Source organism: Pristiophorus japonicus, unplaced genomic scaffold (assembly GCF_044704955.1).
Source record: "Pristiophorus japonicus isolate sPriJap1 unplaced genomic scaffold, sPriJap1.hap1 HAP1_SCAFFOLD_556, whole genome shotgun sequence".
NCBI lineage: Eukaryota > Metazoa > Chordata > Chondrichthyes > Pristiophoridae > Pristiophorus > Pristiophorus japonicus.
Genome location: NW_027254463.1, coordinates 244521 through 260742, shown reverse-complemented (window position 1 = coordinate 260742; position 16222 = coordinate 244521). Strand labels below are relative to the sequence as shown.

Genomic DNA, 16222 nt, shown 5'->3' with positions numbered 1-16222 from the left:
GTGAAAGAGAGAGAGAGCGTGAGAGTGAGGGAGGAGATTGAGAGAGCGTGAGAGGGAGGGGAAATCGAGAGAGCGAGAGAGGGAGGGGAGATAGAGAGAGCGAGAGAGGGAGGGGAGATAGAGAGAGCGAGAGAGGGAGGGGAGATAGTGAGAGCGAGAGAGGGAGGGGAGATAGAGAGAGCGAGAGAGGGAGGGGAGATAGAGAGAGCGAGAGAGGGAGGGGAGATAGAGAGAGTGTGAGAGGGAGGGGAGATAGAGAGAGGGAGGGGAGTTAGAGAGTGTGAGAGAGGGAGGGGAGATAGAGAGGGAGGGGAGATATAGAGAGCGTGAGCCAATCAGAGGGGAGATAAAGAGAACGTGAGCCGATCGGGTGGGGTGGGGGGAGAAAGAGATAGAGAGCGTGAGTGGGAGGGAGGAGATCGAGAGAGCGTGAGAGGGAGGGAGGAGATCGAGAGAGCGTGAGAGGGAGGGAGGAGATCGAGAGAGCGAGAGAGGGAGGGGAGATCGAGAGAGCGAGAGAGGGAGGGGAGATAGAGAGAGCGAGAAAGGGAGGGGAGACAGAGAGAGAGGGAGGGAAGATAGAGAGAGTGTGAGAGGGAGGGGAGATAGAGAGAGATAGAGAGAGAGAGAGAGAGAGAGAGTGAGAGAGGGAGGAGAGATAGAGAGAGAGGGAGGGAAGATAGAGAGAGTGTGAGAGGGAGGGGAGGTAGAGAGGGAGGGGAGATAGAGAGATCGAGAGGGGAGATAGAGAGAGAGAGAGAGAGAGGGAGGGGTCCAATCACCGACTGACCTGACGACAAGAAGTCGAAAGAACCAAACTCAAAGTGTGATGTCACAGGAAGGAAGGGAAGTGATTGGTTGATGAGTTTTTCTCTCTTTTCTGGGACATTCATTTGAATTAAGAGCTGGGATTAAAAACATAACTTGGAAACTTAAATCAATTAAATACATTAGAGATGGCAGGGCAGGTGCCGTGTTCGTGCTGCAACATGTGGGAGCTGGTTGACCCGATTGAGGTCCACGGCGACCACATCTGCAGCTCGAGGAACTTTGGCTCCGTGTTGATGAGCTGGAGTCCGAGCTGCGGACACTGCGACACATCTGGGAAGAGGAGAGTTACCTGGACGCTGTGTTCTAGGAGGCAGTCACACCCCTTAGATTAATTAATTCAAAATTGTCCGTGGTCAGGGAGAGGAGGGTGTGACTACGAGTCAGGAAGGTATGGGGATCCAGGATGTAGTGATGGAGGAGCCTCGGCCCTTGCTCTTGTCCAACAGGTTCGAGGCTCTTACTCCCTGTGTGGACGAGAGCAGGGACTGCAGGGAGATTAGCAAACTTACCACAGCACCATGGTACAGGGGGCCATTCAAGTGGGGGGAGTAAAAAGAAATGTTGTAGTGATAGGGGACAGTATTAGGGGGATAGATACTGTTCTCTGCAGCCGAGAGCGTGAGTCCTGAAGGCTGTGTTGCCTGCCGGTGCCAGGGTTAATGGCATCTCCTCTGGGCTGGAGAGGAACTTGGAGTGGGAGGGGGAAGATCCAGTTGTCGTGGCCCACGTGGGTACCAACGACAAAGATAGGACAAAGAAAGAGGTTCTGCTGAGGGATTATGAGCAGCTAGGGGCCAAATTAAAAAGCAGAACCACAAAGATAATAATCTCTGGATTACTAGCTGAGCCACGAGCAAATTTGCATTGGGTAAATAAGATCAGAGAGTTAAACACGTGACTCAAAGACTGGCGTGGGAGAAATGGGTTTTGGTTCGTGGGGCACTGGCACCAGTACTGGGGTAAGAGGGAGCTGTTCCATTGGGACGGGCTTCACTTAGACTGTGCTGGGACTAGGGTCCTGGCCAATCAAATAACTAGGGCTGTAGAGAGGGCTTTAAACTAATTAGTAGGGGGAGGATTCAGGTGAGCGTAAATTTAAAAAGTCAAAGAATAAGGAGAAGGCAATAGAGCAGGGTAGCACTGGGGGAAACAAAAACCAGAGCGTGACAGGAAGGATCAGAATCTATAAACATAAAGGTGAATCAAAGTGGGGTCAAACAGGGAAAACGGGTAAAAAAAACAAATTTAAAAGCTCTTTATCTAAATGCATGCAGCATTTTTAACAAAACAGATGAGTTGACGGCACAAATTGATACAAATGGGTATGGTTTCAAGATGACCAGGACTGGGAACAAAATATTATGCCGTATTTGACAATTCGGAAGGACAGACAGAAAGGAAAAGGAGGTGGGATAGCTCTGTTAATAAAGGATGAGATCAGTGCGTTAGTGAGAAATGATATTGGCTCAGAGGATCAAGATGTTGAATCAGTTTGGGTGGAGATAAGGAATAATAAGGGGAAAAGTTGCTGGTGGGCGTAGTCTATAGGCCCCCTAACAGTAGCTACACTTTTCAACAGAGTATGATGGAGGCTTGTAAAAAAGGAACAGCAATAATCATGGGCGATTTTAACCTTCATATTGATTGGACAAAGCAAATTGACCAGGGTAGCCTTGAGGAAGAGTTCATAGAGTGTATCCGGGATAGTTTCCTTGAACAGTACGTTGCAGAACCAACCAGGGAGCAGGCTATCTTAGATCTGGTCCTGTGTAATGAGACAGGATTAATAAATGATCTCCTAGTAAAAAATACTCGAGGAAAGAGTGACCATAGAATTGTTGAATTGCAAATTCAGTTGGAGAGTAAGAAAATTGGATCTCTAACCAGTGTCCTAAGCTTAAATAAAGGGGATTACAAAGGTATGAAGGCAGAGTTGGCTAAAGTGGACTGGGAAAATAGGTTAAAGCGTGGGACGGTTGATGAGAAGATATTTCATAACTCTCAACAAAAATATATCCCAATGAGAAGGAAAGGCTGTAAGAGAAGGGATAACCATCTGTGCCTAACTACGGAAATAAGGGATGGTATCAAATTAAAAACAAGGGCACACAATGTGGCCAAGACTAGTGGGAGGCCAAAGGATTGGGAAACTTTTAAAAGCCAGCAAAGAACTAAAAAAAAATAATGAGAGGGAAGATAGATTATGAAAGTAAACTTGCACAAAATATAAAACAGATAGATAGTAAGAGTTTCTACAGGTACATAAAAAGGAAAAGAGTGGTTAAAGTAAACGTTGGTCCCCTGGAGGATGACTCTGTGGAATTAATAATGGGGAACAGGGAAATGGCAGAGACTTTGAACAAATATTTTGTATCGGTCTTCACAGTAGGAGACACTAAAAACATCCCAATAGGGGATAATCAAGGGGCTATCACTATCACTAAAGCAGTAGTACTCGGTAAAATAATGGGACTAAAGGTGGACAAGTCCCCTGGACCTGATGGCCTGCATCCTAGGGTCCTAAAAGAAGTGGCTGCAAAGATAGTGATGCACTGGTTGTAATCTACCAAAATTTCCTGGATTCTGGGGAGGTCCCAGCAGATTGGATAACTGTAAATGTAACGCCCATAGTTTAAAAAGGAGGTAAACAGAAAGCATCGAACTGTAGACCAGTTAGCCTAACATCTGTGGTTGGAAAACTGCTGGAGTCCATTATTAAAGAAGCAGTAGCAGGACATTTGGAAAAGCAAAATTCCATCAAGCAGAGTCAGCATGGATTTATGAAAGGGAAATCATGTTTGGCAAATTTGCTTTAGTTCTTTGAGGATGTAACGAGCAGGGTGGATAAGGGGGAACCAGTGGATGTGGTGTATTTGGATTTCCAGAAGGCATTCGATAAGGTGCCATGTAAAAGCTCACGGGGTTGGGGGTAATATATTAGCATGGATAGAGGATTGGCTAACTAACAGAAAACAGAGAGTCGGGAGAAATGGGTCATTTTCCAGTTGGCAAACAGTAACTAGTGGAGAGCCACAGGGATCAGTGCTGGGGCCTCAACTATTTACAATCTATATTAATGACTTGGATTAAGGGACCGACTGTAATGTAGCCAAGTTTGCTGATGATACAAAGATGGGTGGGAAAGCAAATTGTGAGGAGGACACAAAAAATCTGCAAAGGGATATAGACAGGCTAAGTGAGTGGGCAAAAATTTGGCAGATGGAGTATAATGTAGGAAAATGTAAGGTTATCCACTTTGGCACAAAAAAATAGAAAAGCATATATTAATTTAAATTGAGAAAAATGTCAAAGTGTACAGAGGGACCTGGGGGTCCTTGTACATGAAACACAAAAAGTTAGTCTGCAGCTAAAGCAAGTAATCAGGAAGGCAAATGGAATGTTGACCTTTATTGCAAGGGGGATAGAGTATAAAAGCAGAGAAGTCCTGCTACAACTGTACAGGGTATTGGTGAGGCCACATCTGGAGTACTGCGTACAGTTTTGGTCTCCGTATTTAAGGAAGGATATACTTACATTGGAGGCTGTTCAGAGAAGGTTAACTAGGTTGATTTATGAAAATAGGTTGAGTAGGTTGGGTCTATACTCATTGGAGTTCAGAAGAATAAGAGGTGATCTTATTGAAACATATAAGATAATGAGGGGGCTCGACAAGGTGGATGCAGAGAGGGTATTTCCACTCAGGGGAAACTAAAACTAGGGGACAAAGTCTTAGAATAAGTGGCCACCCATTTAAAACTGAGATGAGGAGGAATTTCTTCTCTGAGGGTTATAAATCTGTGGAATTCTCTGCCCCAGAGAGCTGTGGAAGCTGGGTCATTGAATATATTTAAGGCGGAGATAGACAAATTTTTGAGCAATAAGGGAGTAAAGGGTTATGGGGAGTGGGCAGGGAAGTGGAACTGAGTCCATGATCAGATCAGCCATGATCTTATTAAATGGCGGAGCAGGCTCCAGTGGTCAAATGGCCTACTCCTGCTCCTATTTCTTATGTTCTTATGTTCATTTCCCAGCAGGTGTAGAAAAGGAGTTCCCAAGTACTGCCCCGGAGAGGCTTGTATTGTCTGGGAGCCCACACACAGCCCAAAGTGCTTCATTCTGTCACCCTTACAAAAATTCACCACAAAGTCCCATTTCCCCAGCACGGTCAGTCAGATGAAGACACACACACCCCTACCTCCCCCCGCCCCCCACCACCACCACCAAATGCTGCTCCGCAGGAGCCTCACCTTGCTCAGTCATTTGCCGCTGCTCACATATTCTCAGCACCTTCAGCGCCTTGCGTTCAGTATCCAGAGGTACACGCTCGATATAAAGCTCGAGGTAGACGCGGCCAAACTGCGGACAGTGGTCAAAGTAGTCTACGGCCAGCTGCCAGAGGCTGAAATCATCCAACATAAAGAGAGGCACAACGTTAATCCACAGAGGACAGCACGGAGAATCTCTGCTCCAACCGTCAATATCATCAACATCATAGGCAGTCCCTTGAAACGAGGATGACTTGCTTCCACTCTAAAAAAGGATGAGTTCAGAGGTGTTCCAGTGAAGGACCTAAAATTCCAGGTCCTGAACTACATCCTGAAGGGTGGAAGGTGCCTGAGCGTGGATTTTTTTTAACATGTGGTGGCCGTTGCAGTATCTACCCATGCTCCAATCGCCGACCTGGAGGCCCCGACCAACGTGAGAACACCAGCTGCAGGTCGGGGCCATAAACGTAGCGGCGAGCAGCGACCTGGGAGCAGCACGAGCTGCGACAGCAGCGAAGAGTGACGTCATCAAACCGTCAGTAACAAGGTACACAGTTCACACAGTGCCACCCACTGACCCAGCACTGACCCACCTGTCATTGCAGCACAGCCCAGAGGCGTATTCCAGAATGAGGAACTCACGGAGATTTGAACCAAAGCTGTAACGAGAAAAACCCAATGTAAGAATATAACCACTCTGAAAGGTCATGTCACCCAACACTCAAACCTTCGCTACAATCGCCAACATCAAGATGCAAACTCACTACTGGGAACAAATGTAAACCATGACAGCAGTGGACTGTGTCATCTCCATACATTTATTCTCAGCCTGCCCTCCTCTCCCATACACAATCCGTTTAAAATGTTACATTTGTGCAGGGCTGCCCCCCCGCCCTGTCAGTAAAGCAGTGGGTGGGCTGGCACTGACCCTATAGACCAGAAGGTCCAATGGTCAATTCCTGGCCTGTGCTGACCCCAGGGGGCTACAGCGGGCCCCCACAGTTCTGCCACACAGGGCAAGAGTCTGATTGTCGAGTGAGCACTGGATCGGGCTCAGTTCCCGTGCCAGCCACCCTGAGCGGGAGGGAGGGATGGAGGGAATCTCGCTCGCTGCCTCCTCGGTGATCACAATGCGAGGGGCCGATGGGCCCAGGCAGCTGGCCGTGCAGCCAATCTCTCCGGGGAAGGCCACAATCCAGGCCCATAAAGAAAACTGATTCAACAGGAAACATTTACTAAACCTCAAGCCTCCGCTAGAAACCAATAGTGAAAAAGGCACGGAAAATGGGCCCAGGCGGCACCTAATTCTACAATGACACTGGTGAAAGATCTCCATCAGGGACGTGCTTTTTACATTCTTGCTTTTCCACATTTCAAGCATTCTGCAGTGTTGCTCAGCAAATAGTCTCATTGTCCTGCTCCAAACAGCCGTCAGGAATATTGTACAGTGGGGGAGCAACAGGACCCAGGCCCAGACCGCCCCCTGTATCAGAGCGATGGGCTCCCTGTATCAGAACGATGGGCCCAGGGCCCAGACTGGAACCACGCAGTGGGACCTGAGGTTTTCACTGGATGGAAACTGGTATGACACCAGCTCAGAATATTCTTTTCCCGAAGAGCAGGAAAAGGAGGAGCACGGCAGTGCAGGGCAGACAGCTCAGCAATCTGCCTGGAGCACGGGTCAGAGAGGTGGGCTATTAGTGCCAGCGATGTAATGCATGTAAAGATTGATGGAGTGTGGGGAGGCACCCCACCCGCTGATTACACACACACACACACACACACACACACTCACTCACTGAAGATTGTGGGACTGGAGGAGATTACAATGGTCCAATAGGTCCGTCAGGTGAGCCACAAACCACCAGTTATTCAGGATGACGCTGCAACGAGAGACATATGGAACATCACATGTGGAAACACCAGCATTAATACATAGGATACATACAAGGGTGGGAAAGCCATGCTTCTTTAAAACAGCAGGAACAGAGAGCACTCAACCTGGGAGGCCCATCAGCAGCAGCGAGCGAGGTGCCACATGCTCTGATGATTCGATCTCTGCAACATTAACAGTTTTAAGTGAGCACTAGGTAGAAAAAAGAAACTGAACTTTAATAGAGCACGCATTGCCCACCAACCCCGCCAAACGCTCGGTGTGATAATCCAGCGGCTGAATCATTAGCGTGAGAGCGACAACTCAGACTTGAGGGTGACAACAACAATTTGCATTTTTCTAGCACCTTTAATGCAGTAAAACATCCCAAGATGCTTCACAGGGGTGTTCCCAAACAAAATTTGCCGCTGAGATACATAGGGAGAGATTAGGGCAGGAAGAGGCAGGTTTTAAGGAGGGTCTTAAAGGAGGAAAGAGAGGCGGAGCAGTTTAGGGAGGAGTTCCAGAGCTTAGGAGACCACGCAGCTGAAGGCACGGCCGCCAATGGTGCAATGATTGAAATCAGGGATGCACAAGAGGCCAAAATTGGAGGAGAGCAGAGATCTTGGAAGGTTGTGGGGCTGGAGGAGGTTGCAGATATAGGGAGGGGCGAGGCCATAGAAAAATTTGAAAACAAAGATGAGAATGTTTAAGTCGAGGCATAGCCGGACCGGGAGTCAAAGTAGGAGGGAATGGGCGGGGCAGGTGACATGGGGGGTTGGAGTGAGGGAGGGGGTGGGGCGGATGGGGTGGGGGAATGGGCGGGGAGGAATGGGATGGGGGTTGGGGTGAGGGAGGGAGGTGGGGCAAGTGAGGGGAGTGGGTGGGGTGGGGGAGGATGGGATGAGAGGAGGGATGGTGTGCAGGGATGGGGTGAGGTGAGGGGGGGTGTGGTGGGCGATGGGTGGAGGTGAAGGGGGGGCGATGGGGTGAGGTGAGGGTGGGGTGGGGGAGGGGGTGAGGGGACGGGGTGGGCGATGGGGGTGAGGTGAGGGAGGGGGCGAGGATGAGCGGCTGACCTCTGAAAATGAGCTTCATTATGACCTTTCCTGTTCCTGTGGTTTGGGCATGTCAGAGCGAGAAATTGGAATAATGTGTTGGGAAACATGCTTTTTCACAATTAGAGTGACATCAAAAAAATTAATTCCCTAGTATCTTTTTTGTGAATGCAGGAGAGATGCACGGAGTGGGGGGCAGGGGGGTTATTGTGTGGTTTGTACGGTGCAGGTGGGCCCTTACCTGCAGTCCTTCAACACCTGGTGAATGTTGAACTCAAACACTGCCAACAGGATTCGGTCCAGAGCGTCGGCACTGCTTCCATAAGTAAGAAAATTATTCAAGCAGAGCTGCACACGTCGATAGGGAGGAGAATCACCATTAGTATGGTCACAACATACAAAAACAATGGGCTAGTGTCTAATAGCGCATGGCTCTCTCATTTCTAACCTCTAGCCTCTCTCCTGCAACACAAACATCTCTCTCTCTCATCTAAACGGCTGAGTCCAGGGTTCCTCTGAAATGATCGCGCTGGTTCCTCTCACAATGCAGATACCCAGTCCTGCACACTCTTCCTCCTTCTTCAATTCTCATGGTGTTCAAATCAATACATTTGGCACCATTTCCTGCTCTGAACTCATTCTTTCCTGGGATCTCAGAACTATGGCACTCTATAAACTTCCCACAGTCCCTCCTAAAATGTATCGCCCTTTGATGCCCGTGATTGCACAACCTAACTTTCACCTTTGTGCAGAGACAGGATGCAGTGTCTCGGATGTTTACTTCCAGCTTAGTGGTACAGCCAGTTGTCCAGGCCTGTGGAGTGGCAACAAGTGAGCCCAACGCTACCGGGATATCAGCACCACCAGAAAGCAACTTGCAAAAACTGGCCTGCTCAAACTAAAGGCATGAGCTAACAAAACCATTATAGCATTATATGGATTAACATCGTTTCACATATGGGCCTTGATAATTCAACTTTCTGAATTTAAGAAATTCCCCTGTATGTTTAGTTCCAACAATACAAAGCACCTCTTAATCAAGCTACAATTAACTTACGGGGTATTAAAACACCACAGCCAACTTCAGAAATTTAGTGGACAGCTCGATCAGCACTTCACAATCCTGTCCCATCAAACACTCCCAGGGCAGGTACAGCACGGGTTAGATACAGAGTAAAGTTCCCTCTACACTGTCCCATCAAACACTCCCAGGGCAGGTACAGCACGGGTTAGATACAGAGTAAAGCTCCCTCTACACTGTCCCATCAAACACTCCAGGGCAGGTACAGCACGGGTTAGATACAGAGTAAAGCTCCCTCTACACTGTCCCATCAAACACTCCCAGGGCAGGTACAGCACGGGTTAGATACAAAGTAAAGCTCCCTCTACACTGTCCCATCAAACACTCCCAGGGCAGGAACAGCACGGGTTAGCTCCCACTACACAAAATTTGGTCAGGCAGAGTCAGCATGGATTTATGAAAGGGAAGTCATGTTTGACAAATTTGCTAGAATTCTTTGAAGATGTAGGGTGGATAAAGGGAAACCAGTGGATGCGGTGTATTTGGACTTCTAGAAGGCACTTGACAAGATGTCATATAAAAGGTTACTGCACAAGATAAAAGTTCACGGGGTTGGGGGTAATATATTAGCATGGAGAGGATTGGCTAACTAACAGAAAACAGAGAGTCAGGATAAATGGTTCATTCTGGGGTTGGCAATCAGTAACCAGTGGGATGCTGCAGGGATCAGTGCTGGGACCCCAACTATTTACAATCTATATTAATGACTTGGAAGAAGGACTGAGTATAACGTAGCCAAGTTTGCTGACGATACAAAGATGGGAGGAAAAGCAATGTGTGAGGAGGACACAAAAAATCTGCAAAAGGACATAGACAGGCTAAGTGAGTGGGCAAAAATTTGGCAGATGGAGTATAATGTTGTAAAATGTGAGGTCATGCACTTTGGCAAAAAAAATCAAAGAGCAAGTTATTATTTAAATGGAGAAAGATTGCAAAGTGCTGCAGTACAGCGGGACCTGGGGGTACTTGTGCATGAAACACAAAAGGTTAGTATGCAGGTACAGCAAGTGATCAGGAAGGCCAATAGTATCTTGGCCTTTATTGCAAAGGGGATGGAGTATAAAAGCAAGGAAGTCTTGCTACAGTTGTACAGGGTATTGGTGAGGCCACACCTGGAATACTGCGTGCAATTTTGGTTTCCATATTTACAAAAGGATATACTTGCTTTGGAGGCAGTTCAGAGAAGGTTCACTCGGTTGATTCCAGAGATGAGGGGGTTGACTTATGAGGAAAGGTTGAGTAGGTTGGGCCTCTACTCATTGGAATTCAGAAGAATGAGAGATGAGATTATGAGGGAGCTTGACAAGCTAGATGCAGAGAGAATGTTTCCACTCAGGGGGGAGTCTAGAACTAGGGGGCATAATCTTAGAATAAGGGGCCGCCCATTTAAAACTGAGAGGAGGAGAAATTTCTTCTGATGGTTATAAATCTGTGGAATTCGCTGTTTCAGAGAGCTATGGAAGCTGGGACATTAAATAAATTCAAGACAGAGATAGACAGTTTCTTCAACAATAGGGGAATAAGGGGTTATGGAGAGCGGGCAGGGAAGTGGGCCTGAGTCCATGATTGGATCAGCCATGATCTTATTAAATGGCGGAGCAGGCTCGAGGGGCCGTATGGCCTACTCCTGCTCCTATTTCTTATGTTCTTATGTTCCACACCGTCCCCATCAAACACTCCCAGGACAGGTATAGCATGGGGTTAGATACAGAGTAAAGCTCCCTCTACACTGTCCCATCAAACACTCCCAGGGCAGGTACAGCATGGGTTAGATACAGAGTAAAGCTCCCTTTACATTGTCCCATCAAATGTGACAGTATACACCAAACACAAAACCGACATGCGCCATTTCTCTAAAGTTTGGAGACTTTAATCCGACCCAAGTGAATTGGTGCTGGTGTCTAACCCAACCAGTCCGTTGCTCTCACCACTCTGATTCCCTGAACCTGACACTGGAAACAGAGTCTGAACAGACTACCCACCTCACCAAATTAAAGAGTGCACGCTTGACCGAAGGAGAACATGATTTTGGTGATGAATCTGGGTAGTCACTGGTTGTGAGGAAAGTTTCTTACCTGTGCGTATTGATAAAGGTCGGTGGGTTTTATAGTCGGGTGAGAGTACAGCAGCTTGCTGACCAGAAAGTGGTACCAGGTGGCCATGATATCCTTCTTTTCAAGCAACGCGTCCTCATTACCCGCTAGGATCTAAGAAGGAAACAGAAATTGTGTGTGCCCCCTTGCTACAGTCATGTCACAAACAATTGACAAAACAATTCGCTGAGCTGGGACAGGTAGGCAGTCAGGGTTAGACGTCTGGTCTTGACACCAGTGATCGGGGGCTGAAGTGGCGAGGGGAACAATAGTTCGGGCTTTCCCTGTCCACCGGCACCCAGCTGAGAAGCACAAATGTGAAGACACCAAACTGAACATCTTGGTTCTTTCCTGAGATACCCGTGCAGTTCTGGTCACCACATTGCACTGGAGAGGGTACAGAGGAGATTTATGAGGATGTTGCCTGGACTGGAGAATTTTAGTTATGAGGTAAGATTGGATAGGCTGGGGTTGTTTTCTTTGAAACAACGGAGGCTGAGGGGAGACCTTATTGAGGTGTATAAAATTATGAGGGGCCTGGATATAGTGGATAGGAAGGACCTGTTTCCCTTAGCAGAGGGGTGAATACCAGGGGGCAGCGAATTAAAGTAATTGGGGGAGGTTTAGAGGGGATTTGAGGGCAAGTTTCTTCACCCAGAGGTTGGTGGGGGTCTGGAACTCACTGCCTGAAAGGGTGGTAGAGGCAGAAACCCTCACCGCATTTAAAAGATACTTGGATGTGCACCTGAAGTGCCGTAACCTACAGGGCTACGGACCCAGAGCTGGAAAGTGGGATTAGGCTGGATAGCTCTTGGTCGGCCGCGCAGAATAAATGGGCCGAAATGGCCTCCTTCCGTGCTGTAAATTTCTATGATTCTGTGATCTGTTCCAACAACCTCTGATTGCAAGACATTAACACGTCGAGATAGCTACCAGGACACAGGGACACATAGCATACGGAGATCATGCAAGTTCAGGACTTCTTCACAGAGTGAACACATCGGGAGTGGTTTCTGGGTAGGGCAATGAAGCAAAAACTCTGCAATCAAACAAGAAAGAGGCAGCCAGATGCTTTAATGAGGAGTATCGTAAGGTTTCCATGGATGGGTCAGATGGGCCCAAGGGCCTCCCTACTCTTGATGAACAATCAGATGATTTTTAAAAGCCTTCGTCTTGCTGGGTAAATTCATGGCACGGTGTGGTGCTGAGACACTGTACAAGAAAGGTCTTGGGTTTGATCCTATTGAATCCATACGCAATCACCTAAATACTGGAGCAGGAGTAGGCCATTTACCTCCTCGAGTCTGCTCCACCTTTAACCTGATTGCCATCTCAACTTCATTCACCCCTTTTCGAACCAGGAAGGATATTAAGCCTCTGAAGCGTGAGGAGACTGAAGATCTAAATGACAGTCGAGGTGAACTTTTCACGGTTGTGAAGGTAAACTGCTGATGGAAGTTCAAAACAGCCCAAAGTGGGAGGTGGGGGGGGGGGGGGGGGGGAGGGGGAATATTAAACATTTGGAAGCCTGGGACAAGAAGGGGAATCCAGGTAGAAGCTTTGCAACAAAGGGGAGGGGCGTTGAAGTGGACAGTGTAAACGTGGATGAGTTTTTGGAGGAAGCAGGAACTGAGGGATTTGGAAGGGGGGGTGGTTGACGTGTGAAAAGGGGACAGCCCCGTTGGGCCTAATGGCCTTCTCCTGTTCCTAAAAAGTTCTTGCATTCTATCGGTCTTCGAGAGCGCCACAAACAGCATGCTGCTGGGAGTGGGTGCGTTTCGATGCTTTCTCTGTTACGGATATAGCGAGAGTGAGAGTTCCAACAGCCTCAAGGGCTCCTGTGTACAGGCCCAGGTACGGTCCAATCAAAGCTCAGCGTTGGGCTTCGTTCTTACCCGACAGATCAGTAGCAGATCGCCGTTGGATGCGAAGGTGCCCTCTCTCAGGCAGCGCTCACACTCCTCTTGCCAGTGACGCCATTTCAACTCAAAATCTGTTATGCTCTGATTATTGGCAGACTAAGGTGAGGGAAAGCAGACGGTGAAGAGAGCAAGAGTTGGTTTAACACTCTGAGAACAGAGCTATTGACATTTACTCACAACAATTAATAGGGCACAATCATTTTAAGTTACCCAACAGTGGCAGGGCACAGCATATTGGAATGTGAACACTGGACTCTTGTGAATGGAATAGTTACCAGATGCCCGAGTGAGCAAAGGCAACGGCTCGTGTCGGACTAAACCAGAGTCAGAGGGCCCAAGTTGAATCCCCAATCTGGAATGTGTTAGCTGATCTGATCCGGGACGGCAGTAGGGGTGCTACAATCGGTCTGAGCTGCAGAAAGGGGTGGGGAAGGGAGGGCGAGGGGTCAGGAGGGGAGGGGAGGAGGGTTGAGGGGAGGGGAGGAGGGTTGAGGAGGGGAGGGGAGGAGGGTTGAGGAGGGGAGGAGAGGAGGGTTGAGGAGGAGGGGAGCAGGGAGCAGACGTGTTGGTGTGGGTCATGCAAGTGTGTACGAAAGCCACACCTTAAGTCACCGATACTCACAGACTGCAGTATTCCTGTTGAGGGATAATCCACCACACAGGAAGCAGTGCCCAGAACAGCTCTTACCAAACCACCCAGTCCACACACTTCAACAGAAGCGCAACTGGGAGCAGGATCCAAGTTGCACACAGCCCCTAGGGACCACTTTACAGCACAACAGACCCACCCACCCACATACTGTGCTTGCCTCTCTCCACTCAGCACTGCCCCCTTCTCCATGACACAACACGGAGCAACGAGTGTCCCGGTGAGGAGACTGGTTTGGAACAGCCCTCTCAGCCCACACTGTGTGTTGCAGTAATGTCCGTCTGGAAAGAGACAGTTTCTTATTCTGTATTCAAAACTGCCTTTTTAGTGAACCAGCATCGACCCAGGCTTAGCACAGCTGCCAAAGGGCAAGGGATGCATCTTTCAGACTGTGCAGTGTGCACCGAGTGATCGGAGTTTGGCCGGGCACGAACACTTGGGATGGGACAATTGGGGAAATTAGGAAGGTGCGGGGAATAAACCAGCAGGGTCCCCATTGTTGGCCAGCATCACCAGGTCGGACACATGTATATAGGTGGCAGGACAGCATGGCACAGGGCCATGACACTGAGCAATCTCACAGTTACAGCTCACACAGAAATAAAGGCCACTTAAAGGGACCAGACAGAAAGCAGAGCTTGCAGAAAGACTTCAGCAAGGAGTCACCACTCGAGGGAAGAGTGAAAACTGGCAAAAACTGGGAACCCTTGGAGATTGACCCGAGAGTGAGCCAATGCCTTCACCCTTCCCCACAGGTCGGGTCGGGACAGGACTAGACAGGTCGGGAGGGACAGAGGAAACTCGGTGACCTACAATGAAAATGGGCATCTTTTTCAACAGATCATCCATACATCTGTACATGGACATGGCCGCAGGTTCCGTCGCGGCCTTCTTCGCCAGCAGCTGTCGGGCCTCCCCGATCCGGCCTTGCAGCACGTAGCCAATCACCTGGCAAAATAAGGACAAATGTCACAGGAGTCAGACCCTGAACCCTCCAACAACCAAACATAGCACTCTGTAACCTCAACCCTAACCCTCACACCCAGCTCCTCCTCCAGCCCGATCCCCCTCCCCTGCACCCAGCCCCCTCCCCCAGCCCGATCCCCCTCCACCAGCCCCTCCTCCAGCCCGATCCCCCTCCCCTGCACCCAGCCCCCTCCCCCAGCCCGATCCCCCTCCACCAGCCCCTCCTCCAGCCCGATTCCCCTCCCCCAGCCCCTCCCCAACACCTCCCCCGCTCCCAACCCCGTCCCCAGTACTGAACCCCAACTTCCTCCCCAGTACTGAACCCTGCCCCCAGTACTGAACCCCGCCCCAGCCCCTTCCCCCGGGACTGAACCCCGCCCCCAGCTCCCTCCCCCGGGACAAAATCCCTCCCCCAGGCCCCTCGCCTGGGACTGAACCTCGCCCCCAGCCCCCTCCCCCGGGAGTGAACTCTGCCCCCAGCCCCCTCCCCCGAGACTGAACTCCGTCCCCAGCTCCCACCCCCGGGACTGAACCTCGCCCCCAGCCCCCTTCACCAATACTGAACCTCGCTCCCAGCCCCCTCCCCCAGCCCTCTCCCCCGGGACTGAACCCCGCCCCAGCCCTCGCCCCCGGGACTGAACCCCGCCCACAGCCCTCGCCCCCGGGACTGAACCCCGCCCCCAGCCCCCCTCCCCCGGGACTGAACCCCGCCCCCAGCCTCTCTCCCCATATACGACTGCTGTTTCCCGCCCAAAACCTGCAGGTAATGCCCAGAATCAGGAGAGCTCAGCTGTAAACAGCAGACTGTTTAGTGATACATAAATGAGGTGTTTGGTTGCCTGCAGGTATTTAGCTAAGGCCCAGCCCCCACCGCTGTCACAACCTAAGGTGGGGAGGTGCAGTGTGCCAAATGTCCACTTTGTGTGTGTGAAACTAGACAGTCAGCAGGCTATTCAACTATGGGGCCATCACAGCCAAGCTCAATCACCTGTCCTCAGCCGAGAGGCCCACCCACTGCCCAGCACAGGGCACCAGGCAGTGACCGGGAACAGGACCCCTGGCCAATTCAGTCCTCGTCCTATCCCAGGATACTGTGGCTGAGCTCAGAGCACGGACTGGGCCTGGATCCCTCCTGGCTTGCTGGACTCACCAACACAGACAGTGTTGGAATACTGGGAATGCATTGTTTGGGAGCATTGCCCCACCTGCCCCAGGGTGTGTGGTGAGCTGGGACCCCGGGGAGCACTGGAACATCACTTACCACGTTCCAGTAGTACAGGTGAGTGGTGGGGTTTTCAGAAGCCAGGAGCTGGTCAGTCATAGCATCCACCTGGCAGACGTGCATCTTGATCCAGTCGAGAAGGAGCACCAGGAGAGAACCCGCTGCAAGCAGAATTACTGCCTCAGTATTTCCACAAAGCAAGCGTTAGAACATCTCATTCAAACAATTCAGTCACAACCCATTGCTGCAGTGGGGGTTTCGC

At 49.9% G+C, this 16222-nt stretch overlaps 1 protein-coding gene across 1 annotated transcript in view; it reads right to left on the bottom strand.

The window, feature by feature from the left end:
- The window catches only part of LOC139254504 (nuclear pore complex protein Nup85-like), a 30262-nt gene that overhangs the window by 1142 nt on the left and 12898 nt on the right, over nucleotides 1-16222 (bottom strand). The window contains exons 4-11 of the mRNA XM_070873719.1: nucleotides 16000-16121; nucleotides 14586-14720; nucleotides 13097-13219; nucleotides 11184-11315; nucleotides 8269-8375; nucleotides 6896-6979; nucleotides 5690-5755; nucleotides 5079-5230 (exon numbers count right to left, since the gene is read on the bottom strand). Of these exons, the coding sequence (XP_070729820.1) occupies nucleotides 5079-5230; nucleotides 5690-5755; nucleotides 6896-6979; nucleotides 8269-8375; nucleotides 11184-11315; nucleotides 13097-13219; nucleotides 14586-14720; nucleotides 16000-16121 (921 nt within the window). The remainder of the gene's footprint in view (nucleotides 1-5078; nucleotides 5231-5689; nucleotides 5756-6895; nucleotides 6980-8268; nucleotides 8376-11183; nucleotides 11316-13096; nucleotides 13220-14585; nucleotides 14721-15999; nucleotides 16122-16222) is intronic.